A 25,920-nucleotide genomic window follows, 5' to 3' on the forward strand; every position below is an offset into this window, starting at 1 on the left:
ATTTGCAAGCCAGACTGATGCGCAAAAAGGGTAGAGAATAAAAAGGGTGGGGATTAAACAGTGGGCGTGTCTTTGCGTGATGGGGTGTGGCTTGCAAGCCGGACTAACACATTCACCAGGAGATGCAGAGCGGAGCTTGTGGAGTAAGGTACTGAAAGTCCCATATACTTGCATGGGACTTGAAACAAAAAACATCTTTTATATAAGGGTGTAGGTAAGGGTTAATCTAACTATCATATATTTTTATTTTGCATATAAGTAATATGTGTACTAGGTATTACAGAAATATTTCCTGCTGTACGGAAGTTATGGGGAAACCTACATTTCCCGTAGATTTACATGGGACTTTAAACAAAAACCCCGACCCTCACAAATGGGGGTAGTTAAAGGTTAAATTAACTATCCTATATTTTAAGTGGACATAACTGTGATACATGTGACCAAGTATTATCAAAATATCTCCAGCCATTTGGAAGTTATGAAGTAACATATATTTCCCATAGACCTGTTTGGGACTTTAAACAAAAACCCCAACCCTGGTAAGTGGGGCTGAGTAATGGTTAAATTACCTATCCTATGTTTGTTGTTGACACATAAGTAACATGTGGCCAAGTTTCATGTTAATATCTTTAGCCGTTTGGATGTGATGCTGGAACATACACACATACACATACACACATACATACACATATTGGCCCTGATTACTAAGAGTGGACGTTTTTTGTGGTGCACTAGTGAATTGTGTCGCACAAACTCCGAGCTAAAGAAATTAGTTGTGTGAGTCAAAATGGTTTAGACTTGTTTGTTTAAAAATGTTTTCATGAATTAAAAGTATTCATGTGTTATCATTTTTCAAACATTACAATTATCCTTGTTTATCATCTTGGGTGTTAAAATGATTTAAACCTAATATTGCAAAATTTGTTAAAATGAAAAAAAAATTAAACATTAACTATCACAATAGCATTCAATATTTTATTCATAAAAGTGTTGAACTGTACAAAATATTTTCAGGTTATAAAACAAGTTACTTTCACAAAAAGCACAATGGCAAACAGTCCCTTGTTAGAAATTACTAAATTTTTTGAATTTCACTCGACCTCTTGGCTGTCGGTTATTGTGTGAGGCAAACTCACACTTTTTCTCGAGTAATTTTGAAAGTACTTTGAGTGTTTTTTTGTTTTTTGTTGGTAAAACGCCTATTTTTGCATGATGAGCAGGGGGCCATGATGAGCAGGGGGCCATGATGAGCAGGGGGGCATGATGAGCAGGGGGGCATGATGAGCAGGGGGGCATGATGAGCAGGGGGGCATGATGAGCAGGGGGGGCATGATGAGCAGGGGGCCATGATGAGCAGGGGGCCATGATGAGCAGGGGGCCATGATGAACAGGGGGCCATGATGAGCAGGGGGGCATGATGAGCAGGGGGCCATGATGAGCAGGGGGCCATGATGAGCAGGGGGCCATGATGAGCAGGGGGGCATGATAAGCAGGGGGGCATGATGAGCAGGGGGGCATGATGAGCAGGGGGCCATGATGAGCAGTGGGGCATGATGAGCAGGGGGGCATGATGGGCAGGGGGGCATGATGAACAGTGGGGCATGATGAGACAGTGGGGGAATGATGAGAGGGTAAGGAGGGGGGGGGATGGGTGTAAATGTGGCACAGGGGCTGATAAAAGGGGAGGAATGATGTGGCACTGGAAGGGGGGACCAAACTGAAGTTCAGGCAAAATCAAAGTTAGAGGGATGATGTGGCATTTAGTCTGTCATTTATCTTATATGTATTTTTTTTAACTTAAATTTCTCTATTAAAATGGGGGTGCATGTTATACACCTGTGCGTGTTATACGCCGATAAATACGGTATATATTATTACCTGCCATGGGTTAAAGTTCCAAGTGTTTGGACAGGTCCCATAAAAAAATGGTCCTTCACCTATTTTGCAGCTTTTCAGATCATCTAACGCTGTGGATATGACCTGGACTGCAGCAAACATAGCATAATTCAATTGCAAGCCAGCCATATAGCTGGAATTGTTCTTAATATCTTCTAGACGTTCTGATCCCGTACATATCTTTATTGGGTTCTCTGAAGAAATAGTTTGATTCTCAGGAAGAAATTTGCAGTTGAACACTGTCTCCCAATACATCCTGGTCCACTGTGATGTTATATTTGTAGATGGATCTATCTTGGCCAGAAATTGGCTTAATCCTGGGACAACATAATCATTGAAGGCCAAATTTAGACTACCAGATAAAATAGTAGAATAAGCACTTATGGACAATAACAAAGACCTGGCCCAACCCACATTCCCAATGAAAATCTTCCCTGTGACATTCTGCTTCACCATCTCATTCAAAATAGGAACCAAATCAACTCCAATAGCAAAAACAACTATAACCGTAGCTGTGGACTCTTTTATGGTCTTCACTACATATGGGGCATTGTAATCAGGTTGGCCAAGGCGAATATATTCCATAAAGGCCACACACGCTCCAGCCTTGACTATTTCTTCCCTTATTGGTTGAATTCCCTGAAGGCCATAATCAGTGTCAGTAGCTACAAGACCAATCCAGGTCCAGCCAAAGCTGAGAATAAGCTCAGCCATTCCTTTAGACTGGAACTTGTCACTCGGGAAAGTCCTGAAGAAGGATGGAAACATTTTCCTGTTACTTAAGAGGGAAACACTGGAAAAGGGACTGACCTGAAAATTAAAGAAAATGCACATGAAATATAAGGCAATAGGAATGCAAACAACTGATTTTTGCACTGTTATGCTAGAAGGATTTCCAGATGATAAACACATCTTAGGGTGTCCTACTATTGGGACTAGGGATGAGAGAATCAAAGCTGATGAATCTGAATTGGTTACGAATCTCATGAAAAAATTGTTTAGAAACTAATGCGAATATCGCCGCTTTTTTATTGTGGGAATCGCTTCATTAAACTCCATTTAGTGAGGTCCAGGCACCAGGGCATCTAAAATGGCAGATTAACATGTGAGGACATGGGGAAAGGAATCCTGGGAAGGCCGGAACAAGGGTAGGCGGGATGACCCTGAATCACATGCAGGATGCAGCCTATCAGCAGTCAGTCCTCCCTGTGATATCACAGCCCTATATAATCAGCAGCCATATTCCGGTCAGTCACTTAATCTTTACACTGCAGAGAGAGAGAGGACAGAGCTGTGTTACACAGAAAAGCTTTTTAAAAGCAGCGTTTCACTTCCTAGTCACCTCAGCCTTCTGTTTGCCAGAGAGCAGTGAGTTTTTGCACAGAAAATAATTCTTACTGCAGCACTTAACCTCCTAGTCACTGTCCAAAGCATTGTATTACAGAGAGAGACAGAGAGCTGTGTGTTGCCTCATACTTTTGAACAAGCTGGCTCAGCTGCAGAAATGTTAGCAGAGGAGGGAGAAATAATTTTTTAGGGAAAATTTGTGTTTTTGTTCCACAATAACTGGTCTGCGGGTTATACTAGTCTGTAGACGGTATAATACATACCCAGCAGTCCATTCCTAATAGTCTGTGAGAGAGTGCAGTTTTGGGTTTAGTACACAGTGACTGTGCTGCAGCACTGTTGTGTACTGCTGGTGTTGTGCAAAAATAAAATTTTTAAGTGCACTGTAGAGCATTTTTCTGCCCTCATAAGTGAATACCACATACCTACACCTAAGTAGTGTACTATTTTGTACCTGTTAATCTGTCAAGGGCCTAGATACTGTGAAAGGCCAGGCAAAAGTAATCACCGGCTGGTGTTTTACTCCAATATGTTTTTTAAGCGTACTATAGCGCATTTTTCTCCCCTCATAAGTGAATACCACATACCTACATCTAAGTGGGGTACTGTTTTGTACCTGTTAATCAGTAAAGGGCCTACATACTGTGGAAGTCCAGGCAAAAGTAATCACTGGTGTTGGTGTTTTACTCAAATAATTTTTTAAGCTTACTGTAGCACATTTTTCTGCCCTCAAAAGTGAATACCACATACGTACATCTAAGCGGTGTACAATTTTGTTCCTGTTTAAGTCTCAAGGGCCTAGATAATGTGAAAGGCCAGGCAAAAGTACGCACCATCTGGTGTTGTACACAAATAATTATTTAAGCGTACAGTAGGGCATTTTTCTGCCCTCATAGGTACATACCACATGCCTACATCTAAGTAGTGTACTATTTTGTACCTGTTAAAGTCTCAAGGGCCTAGTTACTGTAAAAGGCCAGCCAAAAGTATACACCTGCTGCTGTTCTAGCAAATACTGTTTTAAGCGTAGTGAATCACATTGCACTCCCCTCATATAAGAATGTCAGGCAAAGAAGTGCCTGGACGTGTACAGAGGAGAGGCAGATGCCTAAATTCAGCATGCAGAGGTCGTAGCAGACTAGGGGCCAGTGGAAGCAGGATTGACAGCGAGAGGCAAGATCTCCTGGTATCAGCTAGTGGTGATGTCTCGACCAGCAACCCATCTGCCATCATCGATTGGTTAACACGGTCATCCACTTCATCACAAGTGACATCTGACACCCCAGTCAACAGTCGGTGGGTTCCTCAGACACAACCCTCAGTTAGCATGGCCAAGGAGCAGACCCTGTTCTCCCATTGCCTCTGTCCTATGCTGGTCCCTCCCCTAAAGAATTATCTAACGCAGTGGGTTCAGCTCCACTATTCAGTAAGGGAGATCTAATAGAGGACAGTCAGCAGCTACTGCCCAGCCAAGAAGTGGAGGAGACATCCGCCATTTCCTCCGCTAGGTCGGACAAGTAGTGATGAGGAGAGTGACGTGGGAGGTGGTGTTTCCAGCATTCAGGGTTCTGAAGCAGACACTGTTGAGGAACCTGAGGAGGACATCAGTGACGTGCAGATACTTGTTGATGATGATGAAGCCGATCGCAATTGGGAGAGGCTTCATGATAATTAGGAGAAGAGGGTTGCAGGTTGCCCGTGAGGCAGCAGCTGAGCCAGCAAGGCAGTAATATGGTGTGCAGCAGCATGATGGCAGAAGTGGAAAATCTGGAGCCAAACGTTCCCGGGGGAGACAACCTGCTTTGCGGCAGCCTACCTTCCCGAGAGGTAGTTGAACAGGGGTTTCTGGAGACGGCACCAGTAGCAGTCAATTAGTGCGGACTGTTGGTGGGAAAATCAGCGGTGTGGCAGTTTTTCATCAAGCATCCGGAGGAGGTTAACATAGCAAGATGTGTTGCCAGAAGGTGAAGTGTGGCCAGGGTCCCAATGTTGGCACCACGGCCCTCCGTCAACATATGCTGCACCACCATAAAGCGGCCTGGGACAACTGTGGCTCAGATGTGGTGGTCCAGCCTGCTGCATCACCCTGTGGCAAGCCGCTCCTTCTTTCAGCCAGCCAAGAGTCCGCCACCTCAGCTGAAGGGAGCTGTGTGTCATACACTCTTGTCGCTCCAGATGCTCCTGCTCCTCCTACTTTCAGTCAGTCATTCCGCCAGCAATCCATCAGCTATGTCCAAGAGCCAACAGTGTGCACCCACTCATCCAACAGTGCAGAAGCTGAATGTGCTCCTGTCCAAATTGCTGGTGCTGCAGTCCCTCCCTTTTCAAATTGTGGACTCTGTATCTTACAGAGAATTGATGGCTTGTGCCGAGCCAAAGGTGGAGAGTGCCATGCAGTCATTTCTTTGCGAAGAAGTCAGTACCATCCCTGCACAATTTTGTGGAAGAGAAGGTGGGCCAGTCCTTGAGCCTGTCGGTGTATACTAAAGTGCACGGCAAACCCGATGTTTGGAGCTGTAACTACGGTCAGAGACAATACATGTCCTTTATGGCCCACTGGGTTAATGTGGTTCCTGCACAGCCACAACAGCAACTTGGACAGGTCACATCGCTTCCTCCTCCACGCTCTAAGGCCTTTTGTCCTGTCACAGTGTGCGACTCTGCCTCCTTATCCTCCACTGTTTCCTCAGCCTCCACTGCACGGACAAGTCTCAGTGGCCCTTCAGAATACCATGTGTGCAGGGCACGGCGGTGTCACACTGTTCTTCACATGGTTTGCCTTGGCGAAAAGAGTCACACAGGGGAGGAACTGTTAAAAATCATACGTAAAGAAATCGGAGCCTTGCTTACTCCACAAAAACTGGAAATGGGAACCATGGTGACTGACAATGGGAAGAACCTCTTGTCTGCGATGCGACAAGGAAGGCTGAGACATGAGCCCTGCATGGCACACATGTTCAATCTGGTTGTCAAGCGGTTCCTGAAGTGTTCCCCCCATTTGCAAGACATTGGAATTCCATCCTCCATATGTTGAACCGACTATAAAAAAGGGGAAAAGCCATCACCGATTTCTTGATGATCAAAGTGGATTGCGGTACTCCCCTGTGTAACTTCAATGTCAACCAGTGGCAGCTCACACGTAACACCTGCCGTTTGCTCAGGCCCTTTGAGGAAGCCACATTGTTAGTCAGTCGCCAGGATTACGGAATGAACAATATCATTCCACTGCTCCATTTCCTACAACACGTGTTGGAAACAATAGCTGGTCAGGGCACTGGCGCCTACATCTCACCAACATCTCACAGTCACATGAGCCCTGGGGGGCTGAACTGGAGGAGAGGGAGGGGAACAGTGGAGCACAGTTTAGGATTCGGCAAATGGTTGTTTTTTCTAGTCATCTGACAGGAGAGGAGGAGCAGGAGCAGCCAGAGGAGCTAGAGGGTTATGAAAAAGCGAGACCGAGGACCCCGACACGCTGTGGCATTATTCGAGTCACTTTGACAAATGGTACAATGCATGCTCACTTGCTTGCGTAGTGACCGCCGAATTGTCACCTTTCAGCAGCGGGATGACTTCTGGCTCTCCACCTTATTGGACCCTCGCTACCGCCACAAAATAGGGGCCTTTTTTTACACCCAATGAGAGGGAGGTCAAACTGACCTATTGCAAAGACATCCTACCGTTTGCTCAGGCTCTTTGAGGAAGCCACATTGTTAGTCAGTCGCCAGGATTAGGGAATGAACAACATCATTCCACTGCTCCATTTCCTACAACACGTGTTGGAAACAAAAGCTGGTCAGGGCACTGGAGACGAGGCGCCTACATCTCACAGTCACATGAGCCCTGGGGGGCTGAACTGGAGGAGAGGGAGGGGTACAGTGGAGCACAGTTTAGGTTTCGGCAAATGGGTGGTTTTTCTAGTCATCTGACAGGAGAGGAGGAACAGGAGCAGCCAGAGGAGCTAGAGGGTTATGAAAAAGCGAGAAAGAGGACCCCGACACACTGTGGCAGTATTCGAGTCACTTTGACAAATGGTACAATGCATGCTCACTTGCTTGCGTAGTGACCGCCGAATTGTCACCTTTCAGCAGCGGAATGACTTCTGGCTCTCCACCTTATTGGACCCTCGCTACCGCCACAAAATAGGGGCCTTTTTTTACACTCAATGAGAGGGAGGTCAAATTGACCTATTGCAGAGACATTCTACGTAGTCAGTCGGGGCCATCGTCCACCCTCTCGCAGGTCTGAGTCAGGGGCCCTATGCGTTCACCTTCCACTGCCATGGCTGCTGGGGTGGCAGGAGAAGTACCAGCTTCTTCAGCAGCAGCCTGGGTCTACAGTCGCTGATGAGCACCTTTCTTCACCCGCATAGTGAAGCAACTCATCAGCAGCAAGTAGACCTGGAGCAGGACCTGAAACGGCAGATGGTGGCATAGCTTGACATGCCCATGCCAACACAGCTTTAAGATCCGCTGGACTTCTGTGCAGCCAAACTTGATTTATGGCCGCAACTAGCAGAGTTTGCCCTGGAAAAGTGTGCCATCAGAGCAGGTGTTTAGTGCGGCTGGGGCCATAGTCACCCCAAGGAGAACTCGTCTGTCCATGAAAAATGTGGAGAGACTGACCTTTTGGGAAGTTAAATCAGGCATGGATCAGCCAGGATTTCCACCCACCAATGCCTGATGCATCAGAGTAGATTGACCATGGGGCCACACAAACACTTCACAAATATGGATAGTGCAAAACAGATTTAAGGCGCTGATCCCCAGTTACAAACATTCCTCTACATCAGACCTTATTTCACCCACCTTTGTCACCGGGTACTGGTATTGCCATGCACCACACCACTCTGTCACCGGGTCACTTTCAGGACTCCTGATGCTGCGGCTGCCACCTCCAGGCTGTCTCATTCTGCCACCATATGTTCTCCTCTTGCTGCCACCAACTCCAGGCTGTGCCATTCAGCCACTATATGGTCTCCTCATGCTTCAGCCAACTTCAGGCTTTGCCATGCAGATACTATATGATCTCCTCATGCTTCATCCACCTCCAGGCTGTGCCATTCAGCTGCTATATGGTCTCCTCTTGCTTCCGCCACCTCCAAGCTGTGCCATTCAGCCACTATATGGTCTCCTCATGCTTCAGCCAACTCCTGGCTGTGCCATTCAGCCACTATATGGTCTCCTCATGCTTCAGCCACCTCCAGGCTGTGCCATTCAGTCACTACATGGTCTCCTCATGCTTTAGCCAGCTCCAGGCTGTGCCATTCAGCCACTATATTTTCACCTCATACTTCAGCAAACTCCAGGCTGTGCCATTCAGCCACTATATTGTCTCCTCATGCTTCAACCACCACCAGGCTGTGCCATTCAGCCACTATATGGTCTCCTTATGCTTCAACCACCTCCAGGCTGTGCCATTCAGACACTATATGGTCTTTTGATGCTTCAGTCACCTGAAGGCTGTGCCATTCAGCCACTATATGGTCTCCTCATGCTTCAGCCACCTCCAGACTGTGCATTTCAGCCACCATATGGTCTCCTCATGATTCAACCAACTCCAGGCTGTGCCAATCAGCCACTATATGGTCTCCTCATGCTTCAGCCAACTCCAGGCTTCTTCCATTCTGCCACTATATGGTCTCCTAATGCTTTGGCCACCTCCAGGATGTGCCATTCAGCCAATATATGATCTCCTCATGCTTCAGCCAATTCCAGCCTGTGCCATTCAGCCACTATATGGTCTCATGCTTCAGCCAACTCCAAGCTGTTTCATGCAGCCACTATATGGTCTCATCATGCTTCAGCCACCTCCAGACTGTGCATTTCAGCCACCATATGGTCTCCTCATGATTCAACCAACTCCAGGCTGTGCCAATCAGCCACTATATGGTCTCCTCATGCTTCAGCCAACTCCAGGCTTCTTCCATTCTGCCACTATATGGTCTCCTAATGCTTTGGCCACCTCCAGGATGTGCCATACAGCCACTATATTGTCTCCTCATGCTTCAACCACCACCAGGCTGTGCCATTCAGCCACTATATGGTCTCCTTATGCTTCAACCACCTCCAGGCTGTGCCATTCAGACACTATATGGTCTTTTGATGCTTCAGTCACCTGAAGGCTGTGCCATTCAGCCAATATATGGTCTCCTCATGCTTCAGCCAATTCCAGCCTGTGCCATTCAGCCACTATATGGTCTCATGCTTCAGCCAACTCCAAGCTGTTTCATGCAGCCACTATATGGTCTCCTCATGCTTCAGCCACCTCCAGACTGTGCATTTCAGCCACCATATGGTCTCCTCATGATTCAACCAACTCCAGGCTGTGCCAATCAGCCACTATATGGTCTCCTCATGCTTCAGCCAACTCCAGGCTTCTTCCATTCTGCCACTATATGGTCTCCTAATGCTTTGGCCACCTCCAGGATGTGCCATTCAGCCAATATATGATCTCCTCATGCTTCAGCCAATTCCAGCCTGTGCCATTCAGCCACTATATGGTCTCATGCTTCAGCCAACTCCAAGCTGTTTCATGCAGCCACTATATGGTCTCCTCATGCTTCAGCCACCTCCAGACTGTGCCTTTCAGCCACCATATGGTCTCCTCATGATTCAACCAACTCCAGGCTGTGCCAATCAGCCACTATATGGTCTCCTCATGCTTCAGCCAACTCCAGGCTTCTGCCATTCTGCCACTATATGGTCTCCTAATGCTTTGGCCACCTCCAGGATGTGCCATTCAGCCACTATATGGTCTCCTCATGCTTCTGCCACCTCACGGCTGTGTCATTCAGCCAATATATGGTTTACTAATGCTGCTGGGCCTGGGACAATACCTAAACAAATTTAAAATTTAAATTTCAAAATTCATATTCTAATCTTAGAGATTGTGAAGCCCTATTGCCTACTCATGCTGATCCAAGCTGTGTCATTCAGCCACAATATGGTCTCCTCATGCTGGCGCCAATTCCAGGCTGTGTCATTCTGACAGATTATGATCTCCTCATGCTGCTGCCACCTCTTGGCTCTGTCATTGTGCCGCCATGTTACTCCTTGTTAGATTGGGTTTTGTGGTCATACAGTATTAGTTCAAAGTAAACACTGGGGCATTAAACTTGGGAATCTAATATAAATCTTAAATTTTAATTTAAAAAAAATCAATGTAATCTTTTCAAGACTTAGACCCTATGGTTGTTGACGTCATTTTACCTGTGGAATTATCACAAGAATCCAATGAAACAGCTTGGAGCGATAACAATGAACCATAACTGATTAAATGAAGCAAACAGTCAGGGGGGCGCTGAGAGGCAGGGGCTGAGACAGGGATGTCTGCCATGACTAAGGGCCAAATGGCCTGAAACGCGTCGGTGTCCAGAGGTGCTCCAACCTTGCACATATGCACTTTTGTCCTAGTGCTCATTTTTTCCTCCGCTTGTCTATGGACTTTTAACCTGGATTTCAATAAAGGAATGGTTTTACATAGTGCTGGCTCCACCTGTTCCTTTGTTTGCAGATTTGTAAATTACTTCTATTTGTAAAAATATTAATCCTTTCAGTACTCATGGGCTGCTGAAATTGAGTTGTTCTTTTCTTTCTAAGTGCTCTCTGGTGACACCTGTCTCGGGAACTGTCCATGGTAGAAGCAAATCCCCATAGCAAACCTCTTCTACTCTATGCAGTTCCTGAGACAAGCAGAGATGTAAGCAGAGAGCACTGTTGCCAGACAGAAAAGAACAACTCAACTTCAGCTTCAGCTGATTTTTTTTTAATAGAAGTAATTTACAAATCTGTTTAACTTTCTGGAGCCAGAAATAATAATAATTTATTTTCTATCAACTGGCTGCAGAAAGTTAAATCTGTATAACTTTCTGGAGCCAGTTAATATAAAATAAATTATTTTTTTCCTGGAATACCCCTTTAAGGGTAAAATTAAAGATGTCATTAAAAAGTATAATTAATTGAACAAAAAAAAGTCCTTTTATGGGTCTGTAGATGGAAAAATTCAACTTAATTAAACCTTAACCTGTTAAGGACCACGGGCGTACCTGTACGCCCTAAGTCCGCTCCCGTTCTATAACACGGGGCCACGGCGTGGTGGGGCCCGGCCTCTAACAACAGCCCGGACCCATGGCTAATACCACATGGCACTATTAACCCTTTTGACGCGGCTTTCAAAGTTGAACGCCACATTTAAAGTGAAAGTAAATCATTGCCGGTTGGCTCAGGGGGCTGTTCGGGATGTCTGGTGAAATCCTGAACAGCTGTGACAGAGCAAGAGCCTCCTGGTGTCTGATCGCCAAATGACTGCTCAGTGCCTGAGATCCAGGCATGAGCAGTCAAGCGGCAGAATCATTAATCAATGGTTTCCTATGAGAAACCATTTATCAATGTAAAATATCAGTATGTGCAGTGTTATAGCCCCTATGGGAATTATAACATTGCAAAAAAAAACACTGCACATACTGATATTTTACATTGATAAATGGTTTCTCATAGGAAACCATTGATTAATGATTCTGCCGCTTGACTGCTCATGCCTGGATCTCAGGCACTGAGCAGTCATTTGGCGATCAGACACCAGGAGGCTCTTTCCCATTAAAAAAAAACAGTATGAATAAAAATAAAAATAAACAAATGTGATATTGTGTGGTATTTTTTGGAAATATCTGAATTCAAAAAATATATCATTAATTAAACCGCACGGTCAATGGTGTGCGCGCAAAAAAATTCCAAAGTCCAAAATAGTGTATTTTTGGTCACTTTTTAAATCATGAAAAAATGAATAAAAAGCGATCAAAAAGTCCAATCAATACAAAAATGGTACTGCTAAAAACTTCAGATCAAGGCGCAAAAAATGAGCCCTCATACAACCCCATATGCTGAAAAATAAAAAAGTTATAGGGGTTAGAATATGACAATTTTAAACGGATGTGTCAGGATTCGGCAGGCTGGAGGTGGATCCTCTGTGTCAGAGAGGGATTGGCGTGGACCGTGCCAGCGGACCGGCTCTAAGTTGCTACTGGTATTCACCAGAGCCCGCTGCAAAGCGGGATGGTCTTGCAGCGGCGGTAGCAACCAGGTCGTATCCACCGGCAACGGCTCAACCTCTCTGACTGCTGAGATAGGCGCGGTACAAGGGATTAGGCAAGAGCAAGGTGGGACGTAGCAGAAGGTCAGGGCAGGCAGCAAGGATCGTAGTCAGGGGCAACGGCAAGAGGTCTGGAACACTCGCTTGGGATACACAAGGAACGCTTTCACTGGCACAATGGCAACAAGATCCGGCAAGGAAATGAAGGGGAAGTGAGGTAATATAGGGAAGTGCACAGGTGAACACACTAATTAAAACCATGCGCCAATCAGTGGCGCACTGGCCCTTTAAATCGCAGAGAGCCAGCGCTTGCGCGCCCTAGGGAGCGGGGCCGCGCGGTCGGGACAGCACAGACGGGGATCGAGTCTGGTAAGCGGGCCGGGATGCGCACCGCGAGCGGGCGCGTCCTGCATCGCGAATCGCATACCGGCTAGGGACATTATCGCAGCGCTCCCGGTCAGCGGGTCTGACCGGGGCGCTGCGAACAGGAGAACTCTGTGAGCGCTCCGGGGAGAAGCGGGGACCCGGAGCGTTCGGCGTAACAGTACCCCCCCCCTTGGGTCTCCCCCTCTTTTTAGAACCTGAAAATCTGTGAATAAGGTCCTTGTCGAGAATGTTATCCTCGGGTTCACATGACCTCTCCTCAGGACCGCAATTCTCCCAATCTACAAGAATTTTTTTTTTACCTCTGAGCGTCTTAGACGCGAGAATTTCTTTAACCGAGAAGACATCTGAGGACCTGGAGACAGGAGTAGGAGCAACAACCTTGGGAGAGAAGCGGTTAAGGATAAGCGGTTTAAGGAGAGAGACATGAAAAGCATTGGGAATACGGAGAGAAGGGGGAAGAAGGAGTTTGTAGGAGACAGGATTGATTTGGAACTTGATTTTAAAGGGTCCAAGATAACGTGGTCCCAGTTTATAACTGGGAACACGGAAGCGGATATATTTGACGGAGAGCCACACTTTGTCTCCAGGAAGAAAGACAGGAGGAGTTCTTCTTTTTTTGTCGGCATGCTTCTTCATCCGGGATGAGGCCTGTATGAGGGATTTTTGAGTCTCTTTCCAGATGGTGGAGAAGTCCCGGGTAACCTCATCAACAGCGGGCAAACCAGAAGGCGTGGGAGTAGGGAGGGGGGGAAGAGGGTGACGACCGTACACCACAAAGAACAGGGATTTAGTGGAGGACTCAGAGACTTTGAAATTGTACGAGAATTCGGCCCAGGGTAGAAAATCGGCCCAATCATCCTGGCGGGAGGAAACAAAATGTCGCAAATAGTCACCAAGAACCTGGTTAACTCTCTCCACTTGCCCATTGGATTGGGGATGATAGGAAGACGAGAAATGTAATTTGATTTTAAGCTGATTACAGAGGGCCCTCCAGAATTTTGACACAAATTGAACCCTCTATCTGAGACGATATGCGTGGAAAGCCCGTGAAGGCGAAAAATGTGCACAAAAAATTGTTGCAGAAGGAAGACCTGGAAGTGGAATAAAATGTGCCATCTTGGAGAAACGATCAACGACCACCCAAATGACTGTGTTGCCATGGGATAAAGGCAGGTCTGTTATAAAGTCCATAGCAATCTGAGACCATGGTAGCTCGGGAATAGGCAGAGGGTGAAGGAGGCCGGCAGGCTTCTGATGAGGAGTCTTGTCCCGGGCACAGACTGTACAAGCCCGAACAAAATCAGCAACATCTGCTTCCAGGGTAGGCCACCAATAAAAACGAGAGATGAGCTGGATGGACTTTTTGACGCTAACATGGCCGGCGAGGTGTGAGGAGTGTCCCCACCTGAGAATCCTGAGGCGCTGGCGTGAAGGGACGAAGGTCTTTCCAGGAGGAGCTTGTCTGATGGAAGCTGAGGAAGCGGAGATCAGACACTCAGGAGGAACGATGTGTTGCAGGGGGGCTTCCATTTCGGAGACATCAGAGGAACGAGAAAGGGCGTCAGCCCTGATGTTTTTGTCAGCAGGGCGAAAATGGATCTCAAAGTTAAAACGGGCAAAAAACAACGACCACCTAGCCTGGCGTGGGTTCAGCCGTTGGGTAGACTGAAGATAAGAGAGGTTCTTGTGATCAGTGTATATAATAATTGGGTATTTGGACGCCTCCAGCAGGTGCCTCCATTCCTCGAGGGCTAGTTTTATGGCCAGCAGTTCTCGATCACCAATGGAATAATTTTTCTCCGCCGGAGAGAAGGTCCTAGAAAAGAAACCACAAGTAATGTTATGTCCAGAAGAGTTTTTTTGTAGGAGTACAGCTCCGGCTCCCACCGAGGAGGCGTCTTCCTCCAGTGAGAAGGGTTTAGATGGATCAGGTCTGGAGAGTACGGGAGCAGAAGAAAAGGCAGTTTTGAGACGGTTGAACGCCACGTCCGCTTGAGGAGGCAAGGACTTAGGGCTGTCGTTTTTCTTGGTTAGGGCCACAATAGGGGCCACAATGGTGGAAAAATGAGGAATAAATTGTCTGCAGTAATTGGCAAACCCCAAGAAACGTTGGATAGCTCGGAGTCCGGAGGGGCGTGGCCAATCCAACACGGCAGACAGTTTGTCCGGGTCCATTTGAAGTCCCTGGCCAGAGACTAAATATCCTAGGAAGGGAAGAGATTGGCATTCAAAGAGACATTTCTCCATCTTGGCATATAATTGATTGTCCCGGAGTCTCTGAAGAACCAGGCGGACATGATGGCGGTGTTCTTCGAGGTTAGAAGAGAAAATCAAAATGTCGTCCAAGTAGACCACAACACAGGTGTCACGATGCCGGCTGGCAGGTAGTGGATCCTCTGTGCCAGAGAGGGATTGGCGTGGACCGTGCTAGTGGACCGGTTCTAAGCCACTACTGGTTTTCACCAGAGCCCGCCGCAAAGCGGGATGGTCTTGCTGCGGCGGTAGTGACCAGGTCGTATCCACTAGCAACGGCTCACCTCTCTGGCTGCTGAAGATAGGCGCGGTACAAGGGAGTAGGCAAAAGCAAGGTCGGACGTAGCAGAAGGTCGGGGCAGGCAGCAAGGATCGTAGTCAGGGGCAACGGCAGAAGGTCTGGAAACACAGGCAAGGAACACACAAGGAACGCTTTCACTGGCACTAAGGCAACAAGATCCGGCAAGGGAGTGCAGGGGAAGTGAGGTGATATAGGGAAGTGCACAGGTGAACACACTAATTGGAACCACTGCGCCAATCAGCGGCGCAGTGGCCCTTTAAATCGCAGAGACCCGGCGCGCGCGCGCCCTAGGGAGCGGGGCCGCGCGCGCCGGGACAGAACAGACGGAGAGCGAGTCAGGTAGGGGAGCCGGGGTGCGCATCGCGAGCGGGCGCTACCCGCATCGCGAATCGCATCCCGGCTGGCAGTGGAATCGCAGCGCCCCGGGTCAGAGGACGTGACCGGAGCGCTGCCGCGGGGAGAGTGAAGCGAGCGCTCCGGGGAGGAGCGGGGACCCGGAGCGCTCGGCGTAACAGTACCCCCCCCCCTTGGGTCTCCCCCTCTTCTTAGAGCCTGAGAACCTGAGGAGCAGACTTTTGTCTAGGATGTTGTCCTCAGGTTCCCAGGATCTCTCTTCAGGACCACAACCCTCCCAGTCCACTAAAAAAAAATTTTTCCCTCTGACCTTTTTGGCAGCTAAAATTTCCTTGACCGAGAAGATGTCCGAGGAGCCGGAAACAGGAGTGGGAGGAACAGATTTGGGAGAAAAACGGTTGAGGATGAGTGGTTTGAGAAGAGAGACGTGAAAGGCATTAGGGATACGAAGAGAGGGAGGAAGAAGAAGTTTATAAGAGACAGGATTAATTTGACACAAAATTTTGAAAGGACCAAGATAGCGTGGTCCCAACTTGTAGCTAGGGACACGGAAGCGGACATATTTAGCGGAGAGCCATACCTTGTCTCCAGGGGAAAAAACGGGGGGAGCTCTTCTTTTCTTATCCGCGAACTTCTTCATGCGTGAAGAAGCCTGTAAGAGAGAATTTTGGGTCTCTCTCCATATGATGGAAAGGTCACGAGAAATTTCATCCACAGCGGGCAGACCAGAGGGCAAGGGAGTAGGGAGGGGGGGAAGAGGGTGACGGCCGTACACCACGAAAAATGGGGATTTGGAGGAAGACTCAGAGACCCTGAAGTTATACGAGAATTCGGCCCATGGGAGGAGATCTGCCCAGTCATCCTGGCGGGAGGAAACAAAATGTCGCAAATAATCACCCAAGATCTGGTTAATCCTTTCTACTTGTCCATTGGACTGGGGATGATATGCAGAAGAAAAATTTAATTTAATCTTGAGTTGTATACAGAGAGCCCTCCAGAATTTAGACACGAATTGGACGCCTCTATCCGAGACAATCTGCGTAGGCAACCCGTGAAGACGAAAAATGTGTACAAAAAATTGTTTAGCCAACTGAGGCGCAGAAGGAAGACCAGGAAGAGGGATGAAATGTGCCATTTTGGAGAATCGATCAACGACCACCCAAATAACAGTGTTGCCACGGGAAGGGGGTAAATCAGTAATAAAATCCATACCAATCAGAGACCAAGGCTGTTCGGGGACAGGCAGAGGATGAAGAAAACCAGCGGGCTTCTGGCGAGGAGTCTTATCCCGGGCACAGATAGTGCAGGCTCGCACAAAGTCCACAACATCCGTCTCCAGAGTCGGCCACCAATAGAAGCGGGAGATGAGTTGCACAGATTTCTTGATACCCGCATGACCTGCGAGATGGGAGGAGTGACCCCATTTGAGGATTCCGAGGCGTTGGCGAGGAGAAACAAAGGTCTTTCCTGGAGGAGTCTGCCTGATGGAGGCAGGAGAAGTGGAGATCAGGCAGTCAGGTGGAATGATGTGTTGCGGAGAGAGTTCAACTTCTGAGGCATCCGAGGAACGAGAGAGAGCATCGGCCCTAATGTTCTTATCGGCAGGACGAAAGTGAATCTCAAAATTAAATCGGGCAAAGAACAGAGACCACCGGGCCTGGCGAGGATTCAGCCGTTGGGCAGACTGGAGGTAGGAGAGGTTCTTGTGGTCGGTGTAGATAATAACAGGAGAACTTGATCCCTCCAGCAGATGCCTCCATTCCTCAAGTGCTAATTTAATGGCTAGAAGCTCTCGATCCCCGATGGAGTAGTTCCTCTCCGCTGGAGAGAAGGTCCTAGAGAAAAAACCACAAGTGACAGCATGCCCGGAAGAATTCTTTTGTAGAAGAACAGCTCCAGCTCCCACTGAGGAGGCATCAACCTCCAATAGGAAGGGTTTGGAAGGGTCAGGTCTGGAGAGGACGGGAGCCGAAGAAAAGGCAGACTTGAGTCGTTTAAAGGCGTCTTCTGCTTGAGGAGGCCAGGACTTGGGATCAGCATTCTTTTTGGTTAAAGCCACGATAGGAGCCACAATGGTAGAAAAATGTGGAATAAATTGCCTGTAATAATTGGCGAACCCCAAAAAGCGTTGGATAGCACGGAGTCCAGAGGGGCGTGGCCAATCTAAGACGGCAGAGAGTTTGTCTGGATCCATCTGTAGTCCCTGGCCAGAGACCAAATATCCTAGAAAAGGAAGAGATTGGCATTCAAACAGACATTTCTCAATTTTGGCATAGAGTTGGTTGTCACGAAGTCTCTGAAGAACCATACGGACATGCTGGCGGTGTTCTTCTAGATTGGCAGAAAAAATTAGGATATCGTCCAGATATACAACAACACAGGAGTATAACAGATCACGAAAAATTTCATTGACAAAGTCTTGGAAGACGGCAGGGGCGTTGCACAGTCCAAAGGGCATGACCAGATACTCAAAGTGTCCATCTCTGGTGTTAAATGCCGTTTTCCACTCGTCCCCCTCTCTGATGCGGATGAGGTTATAGGCGCCTCTTAAGTCCAATTTAGTGAAGATGTGGGCACCTTGGAGGCGATCAAAGAGTTCAGAGATGAGGGGTAAGGGGTAGCGGTTCTTAACCGTGATTTTATTAAGACCGCGGTAGTCAATGCAAGGACGTAGGGAGCCATCTTTTTTGGACACAAAGAAAAATCCGGCTCCGGCAGGAGAGGAGGATTTACGGATAAAGCCCTTTTTTAGATTCTCCTGGACGTATTCGGACATGGCAAGAGTCTCTGGGGCAGAGAGAGGATAAATTCTGCCCCGGGGTGGAGTAGTGCCCGGGAGGAGGTCGATAGGGCAATCATAAGGCCTGTGAGGAGGTAGAGTCTCAGCTTGTTTTTTGCAGAAAACATCCGCGAAGTCCATATAGGCCTTAGGGAGACCGGTTACTGGAGGAACCACAGAGTTACGGCAAGGGTTACTGGGAACCGGTTTTAGACAGTTCTTGGAACAAGAGGACCCCCAACTCTTGATCTCCCCAGTGGACCAATCCAGGGTAGGGGAATGAAGTTGAAGCCAGGGAAGTCCAAGGAGAATTTCCGAGGTGCAATTGGGGAGGACCAAAAGTTCAATCCTCTCATGATGAGATCCGATGCTCATAAGAAGGGGCTCCGTGCGGAAACGTATGGTACAGTCCAATCTTTCATTATTTACACAATTGATGTAGAGGGGTCTGGCGAGACTGGTCACCGGGATGTTGAACCTTTTGACGAGAGAGGCCAAAATAAAATTTCCTGCAGATCCAGAGTCCAAGAAGGCCACTGTAGAGAAGGAGAAGGCAGAGGCAGACATCCGCACAGGCACAGTAAGACGTGGAGAAGCAGAGTAGACATCAAGGACTGTCTCACCTTTGTGCGGAGTCAGCGTACGTCTTTCCAGGCGGGGAGGACGGATAGGACAATCTCTCAGGAAGTGTTCGGTACTAGCACAGTACAGGCAGAGGTTCTCCATACGGCGTCGTGTCCTCTCTTGAGGTGTCAGGCGAGACCGGTCGACCTGCATAGCCTCCACGGCGGGAGGCACAGGAACAGATTGCAGGGGACCAGAGGAGAGAGGAGCCGAGGAGAAGAAACGCCTCGTGCGAACAGAGTCCATATCTTGGCGGAGTTCCTGACGCCTTTCGGAAAAACGCATGTCAATGCGAGTGGCTAGGTGAATAAGTTCATGTAGATTAGCAGGAATTTCTCGTGCGGCCAGAACATCTTTAATGTTGCTGGATAGGCCTTTTTTGAAGGTCGCGCAGAGGGCCTCATTATTCCAGGACAATTCTGAAGCAAGAGTACGGAATTGTACGGCATACTCGCCAACGGAAGAATTACCCTGGACCAGGTTCAACAGGGCAGTCTCAGCAGAAGAGGCTCGGGCAGGTTCCTCAAAGACACTTCGGATTTCCGAGAAGAAGGAGTGTACGGAGGCAGTGACGGGGTCATTGCGGTCCCAGAGCGGTGTGGCCCATGACAGGGCTTTTCCGGACAGAAGGCTGACTACGAAAGCCACCTTAGACCTTTCAGTGGGAAACAGGTCCGACATCATCTCCAGATGCAGGGAACATTGGGAAAGAAAGCCACGGCAAAACTTAGAGTCCCCATCAAATTTATCCGGCAAGGATAAGCGTATCCCAGGAGCGGCCACTCGCTGCGGAGGAGGTGCAGGAGCTGGCGGAGGAGATGACTGCTGAAGCTGTGGTAGTAACTGTTGTAGCATAACGGTCAGTTGAGACAGCTGTTGGCCTTGTTGCGCTATCTGTTGTGACTGCTGGGCGACCACCGTGGTGAGGTCAGCGACAACTGGCAGAGGAACTTCAGCGGGATCCATGGCCGGATCTACTGTCACGATGCCGGCTGGCAGGTAGTGGATCCTCTGTGCCAGAGAGGGATTGGCGTGGACCGTGCTAGTGGACCGGTTCTAAGCCACTACTGGTTTTCACCAGAGCCCGCCGCAAAGCGGGATGGTCTTGCTGCGGCGGTAGTGACCAGGTCGTATCCACTAGCAACGGCTCACCTCTCTGGCTGCTGAAGATAGGCGCGGTACAAGGGAGTAGGCAAAAGCAAGGTCGGACGTAGCAGAAGGTCGGGGCAGGCAGCAAGGATCGTAGTCAGGGGCAACGGCAGAAGGTCTGGAAACACAGGCAAGGAACACACAAGGAACGCTTTCACTGGCACTAAGGCAACAAGATCCGGCAAGGGAGTGCAGGGGAAGTGAGGTGATATAGGGAAGTGCACAGGTGAACACACTAATTGGAACCACTGCGCCAATCAGCGGCGCAGTGGCCCTTTAAATCGCAGAGACCCGGCGCGCGCGCGCCCTAGGGAGCGGGGCCGCGCGCGCCGGGACAGAACAGACGGAGAGCGAGTCAGGTAGGGGAGCCGGGGTGCGCATCGCGAGCGGGCGCTACCCGCATCGCGAATCGCATCCCGGCTGGCAGTGGAATCGCAGCGCCCCGGGTCAGAGGACGTGACCGGAGCGCTGCCGCGGGGAGAGTGAAGCGAGCGCTCCGGGGAGGAGCGGGGACCCGGAGCGCTCGGCGTAACAACAGGTATATAATAAATCACAAAAAATATCAATTATAAAGTCCTGGAACACAGCAGGGGCATTGCAAAGCCCAAAGGGCATAACCAGATATTCATAGTGTCCGTCTCTGCTGTTAAATGCGGTCTTCCACTCGTCCCCTTCCCTGATGCGGATGAGATTATATGCACCTCTTAAATCCAATTTGGTAAAGATGTTGGTGCCACGTAGCGGTCAAAGAGTTCCGAGATAAGAGGCAGGGGATAGCGTTTTTTTATAGTGATTTTATTAAGACCGCGGTAATAAATGCATGGTCGTAAGGAACTGTCTTTTTTGGAGACAAAGAAGAACCCTGCTCCGGCAGGGGAGGATAAATCCCCTTTTAAAATTTTCTTCGATGTATTCCGTCATGGCTTGTGTTTCAGGAGCTGACAGGGGATAGATTCTTCCCCGGGGTGGAGTAGTACCAGGAAGGAGATCAATAGGACAGTCATAAGGCCTGTGAGGAGGCAAAGTTTCTGCTTGTTTTTTGCAAAAAAAATTGGCATAGTCCAGATAGGCCTTGGGGAGACCTGGTATCGGAGGAGCCATAGGGTTTTGACTGGCAAGACTGGGAGCAGACGTAAGGCATTTTTTGTAGCAAGAAGTACCTCAGTTCTTGATTTCCCCGGTGGTCCAGTCAAGGGTAGGGGAATGGCGTTGAAGCCAAGGCAGTCCGAGAAGAATTTCAGAAGTGCAGTTAGAAAGGATCAGAAATTCAATCTTTTCGTGATGGGGTCCAATGCACATTAACAGGGGTTCTGTGCGGTAACGCACAGTACAGTCCAATCTTTCACCATTAACTGAGGCGATGTAGAGAGGTCTGGCGAGACTGGTCACTGGGATGTTGAACCTGTTAACGAAAGAGGCCAAAATAAAATTTCCTGCAGATCCAGAATTCAAGAAGGCCACAGCTGAGAAGGAGGAGTTAGAAGAAGAAATCTGCACAGGCACAGTAAGACGTGGAGAAGCAGAGTTCACACCTAGAGGTGTCTCACCTTTGTGCGGAATCGGAGTGCGTCTTTCTTGACGTGGAGGACGGATAGGACAATCCTTCAAGAAGTGTTCGGTACTGGCACAGTACAGGCATAGGTTCTCATTGCGGCGGCGTGTCCTCTCTTGTGGTGTCAGGCGAGACCGGTCTACTTGCATAGCCTCCACGGCGGAAGGCACAGGAACAGATTGCAGCGGACCAGAGAAGAGAGGAGCCGGGGAGAGAAACCGCCTAGTGCGAACAAAGTCCATATCCTGGCGGAGCTCCTGGCGGAGCTCCTGGCGTCTTTCGGAAAAACGCATGTCAATGCGGGTGGCCAAATGAATGATTTCATGCAGGTTGGCAGGGATTTCTCGTGCGGCCAGCACATCTTTGATGTTACTGGATAGTCCTTTTTTGAAGATCGTGCAGAGGGCCTCGTTATTCCAAGATAATTCGGAGGCTAGAGTACGAAATTGGATGGCGTACTCGCCTACAGAAGAATTACCCTAGACCAGGTTCAGCAGGGCAGTCTCGGCAGAAGAGGCTCGGGCTGGTTCCTCGAAGACACTTCGAATCTCCACGAAGAAAGAGTGTACGGAGGCAGTGACAGGATCATTGCGGTCCCAGAGCAGTGTGGCCCATGACAGGGCCTTCCCAGACAGGAGACTAACCACAAAAGCCACCTTTGACCGTTCAGTTGGAAATTGGTCCGACATCATCTCCAAATGCAGGGAACATTGCGAGAGAAAACCGCGGCAAAGTTTAGAGTCCCCATCAAACTTGTCCGGCAACGATAAACGGAGGCTGGATGCGGCCACTCACTGCGGAGGAGGTGCAGGAGCTGGCGGAGGAGATGGTTGCTGGAGCTGTGGTAGAAGCTGCTGTAGCATAACATTCAGTTGAGACAGCTGATGGCCTTGTTGCGCTATCTGTTGCGACTGATGGGCGACCACCGTGGTAAGGTCAGCGACAACTGGCAGCGGGACCTCAGCGGGATCCATGGCCGGATCTACTGTCAGGATTCGGCAGGCTGGAGGTGGATCCTCTGTGTCAGAGAGGGATTGGCATGGACCGTGCCGGCGGACCGGTTCTAAGTTGCTACTGGTATTCACCAGAGCCCGCCGCAAAGCGGGACGGTCTTGCAGCGGCGGTAGCAACCAGGTCGTATCCACCGGCAACGGCTCAACGTCTCTGACTGCTGAGATAGGCGCGGTACAAGGGATTAGGCAAGAGCAAGGTCGGACGTAGCAGAAGGTCAGGGCAGGCAGCAAGGATCGTAGTCAGGGGCAACGGCAAGAGGTCTGGAACACTGGCTTGGGATACACAAGGAACGCTTTCACTGGCACAATGGCAACAAGATCCGGCAAGGAAGTGAAGGGGAAGTGAGGTAATATAGGGAAGTGCACAGGTGAACACACTAATTAAAACCAGGCGCCAATCAGTGGCGCAGTGGCCCTTTAAATCACAGAGAGGCGGCGCGCACGCGCCCTAGGGAGCGGGGCCGCGCGCGCCGGGACAGCACAGACGGGGAACGAGTCTGGTAAGCAGGCCGGGATGCGCACCGCGAGCGGGCGCGTCCCGCATCGCGAATCGCATCCCGGCTAGGGACATTATCGCAGTGCTCCCGGTCAGCAGGTCTGACTGGGGCGCTGCGAACAGGAGAACGCTGTGAGCGCTCTGGGGAGGAGCGGGGACCCGGGGGGCTCGGCGTAACAGTATGAATTTTCCTGCATGTAGTTATGATTTTTTTCAGAAGTATGACAAAATCAAACCTATAACAGTAGAGTATCATTTTAATTGTATAAACATACAGAATAAAGAGAAGTTGTAATTGTTACCGAAAAATGTACGGTGTAGAAACAGAAGCCCCCAAAATCACAAAATGATGGGGTTTTTTTCAATTTTGTCTCACAATGATTTTCCTTTCCATTCCGCCGTAATTTTTTGGGTAAAATGACTGATGTCATTACAAAGTAGAATTGGTGGCGCAAAAAATAAGCCATCATATGGATTTTTAGGTGCAGAATTGAAAGAGTTCAGATTTTTTAAAGGTAAGGAAGAAAAAATGAAAGTACAAAAATGGAAAAACCCCTGGTCCTTAAGGAGTTAAACATGAGAAAAAAACTGAAATGCAACAACAACAAAAAAAATTCTATGTTCTAAGGGTCAAAGCTTCTTACCTGTGGGTATCTGAAGGCCCCCAAAACATGAGCCAAGATGATGGAATTGACCGAAAATGTGGACCCAATAACGGCAGAGAACAGTAGTCTAGAATTACACTGGTTGTCGTTGAAAGATCTACTAGAGTCAGTCAGGAACTGTAAAGCCCCTTGTAATTCATAGTGAGGTATATTACAGGTGTCATACATCTGGAATCCAATAGTCATGTTTGACAGAATATTGTGATCCTTGTTGATTTCCTCAACTGTAAATAAGAACGACTGCAAGCGGAGGTAAAATTCCAGGTTGAATCTTCCAAATACATAAAAGGAAAGAAAATTAACATTTTATAGATTCTTTTTTTTAAATTCCAAACTAAAGTACTGATTTAGCATTATCATAGTTAATTTTCTAATATGCCATCATCATGTCTTGTTCTTCTGTATCTTAATAATTTAAATTAAGTCATTATTCTTCCTTCACCAGCCTTTTGAGCACTTGGATCCAGTGTAATGACCTTTATACAGTAAAATATTTATTGAGTTGTTACTGTTACACTGGATAATACTTTGTGTGGTGCCTTCTATTGGCAACATATAAAGCCAAATTATCAGCGTCAAGAGTTTTGTCATAACAATGCCAGACATTGGCCAAATAACACATAAAAAAGACTTGTGGCCAACACAATGTGCCCCCTCAATGTAAAACATTTACAACCCTGATTGAATAATTCTACCCATCAACCGATAGTTCCGTTACTAAAATTAAGTTCACACCTATCTGATTTTTTCAGTTACTAAATAGTAATGCTATTTCATGCCACCACTGTTAAAAAATGTGTATATGTATATACCGTATTTTAAGCCTAAAGTCTATGTGCGTGTTATACGCCGATAAGCCGCTGCAGTTCAATGATTTAAAGCGGGCGCTTTAAATCAATGAACTGCAGCGGCTTTACCCTGGGGTCTAGAGCCCTGCTGCCGCCCTTCTCTCCCCCTGGGTATCTGCGCCGCTGCCCGTTCTCTCCCCCTGACTATCGGTGCCGGGGGGAGAGAAGGGGCAGCCGGCGCCGCTGCCCCGTTGCCTCCCCCCATCCCCGGTTGCATAATTACCTGTTGCCGGGGTCGAGTCCGCGCTGCTTCAGGCCTCCGGCGTGCGTCCCCTGCGTCGTTGCATGACGTCAGTGCGCCGCGCCGTGAAGTGCATAGCAACGACGCAGGGGACGCACACCGGAGGCCTGAAGCAGCGCGGACCCGACCCCGGCAACAGGTAATTATGCAACCGGGGATGGGGGGAGGCAACGGGGCAGCGGCGCCGGCAATGGGTGCCGCTGCCCCTTCTCTCACCCTGGCTATCGGCGCCGGCAATGGGGCACCGGCACCGACAGCCAGTGGGAGAGAAGCGGCGGCAGCAGGGCTCTAGACCCCAGGAAAGGCAGGGGCAGAGAAGCGGCAGCGACGGCCTCTCTCCCCCTGCCTTTCCGGGGGGTGTATCGGGGTATACACGCGCACACACGCACCCTCATTTTCCCATGGATATTTGGGTAAAAAACTTTTTTTACCCAAATATCTCTGGTAAAATGAGGGTGCGTGTTATAGGCCGGTGCGTGGTATACCCCAATAAATACGGTATATATATATATATATATATATATATATATATATATATATATATATCACTCTAAAGTGTCTAAATAGCAGTGACACACATTATACAAATACCACAATACATGGTGGAACACAAAAGTTAGATTACATATCATGGTGTAGTTCCTACTTACGATCGGCAGGTAGTCTTAAGTGGCCGGACACGGAATGTACTTTTTTGGTAAACTTTTTCAGAATTCATAGGCAGTAATACTCCTATCATGATGTCCCCAGGTTGTCTTATCCCCTCCAGATCTGACGTAGGTGGCAATCTACACATTGGACTCATAGAATAGGTAAATGGCAGGACGTGTAACAGAAGGATCTTTATTAATTCTTTATATATAGAAAACACATAATTGTAATGATCCATTGGCTGTGAATATAAAATATACATTATCACCTACTA

General features: G+C 48.5%; 1 protein-coding gene across 1 annotated transcript in view; it reads right to left on the reverse strand.

The window, feature by feature from the left end:
• Positions 1-25,920, reverse strand: part of LOC130367286 (extracellular calcium-sensing receptor-like) — a 58,200-nt gene that overhangs the window by 13,028 nt on the left and 19,252 nt on the right. Inside the window, exons 2-3 of the mRNA XM_056569691.1 lie at positions 23,886-24,146; positions 1,879-2,706 (exon numbers count right to left, since the gene is read on the reverse strand). Of these exons, the coding sequence (XP_056425666.1) occupies positions 1,879-2,706; positions 23,886-24,146 (1,089 nt within the window). The remainder of the gene's footprint in view (positions 1-1,878; positions 2,707-23,885; positions 24,147-25,920) is intronic.

The sequence above is a fragment of the Hyla sarda genome, chromosome 4, assembly GCF_029499605.1.
Source record: "Hyla sarda isolate aHylSar1 chromosome 4, aHylSar1.hap1, whole genome shotgun sequence".
Classification (NCBI taxonomy): domain Eukaryota; kingdom Metazoa; phylum Chordata; class Amphibia; order Anura; family Hylidae; genus Hyla; species Hyla sarda.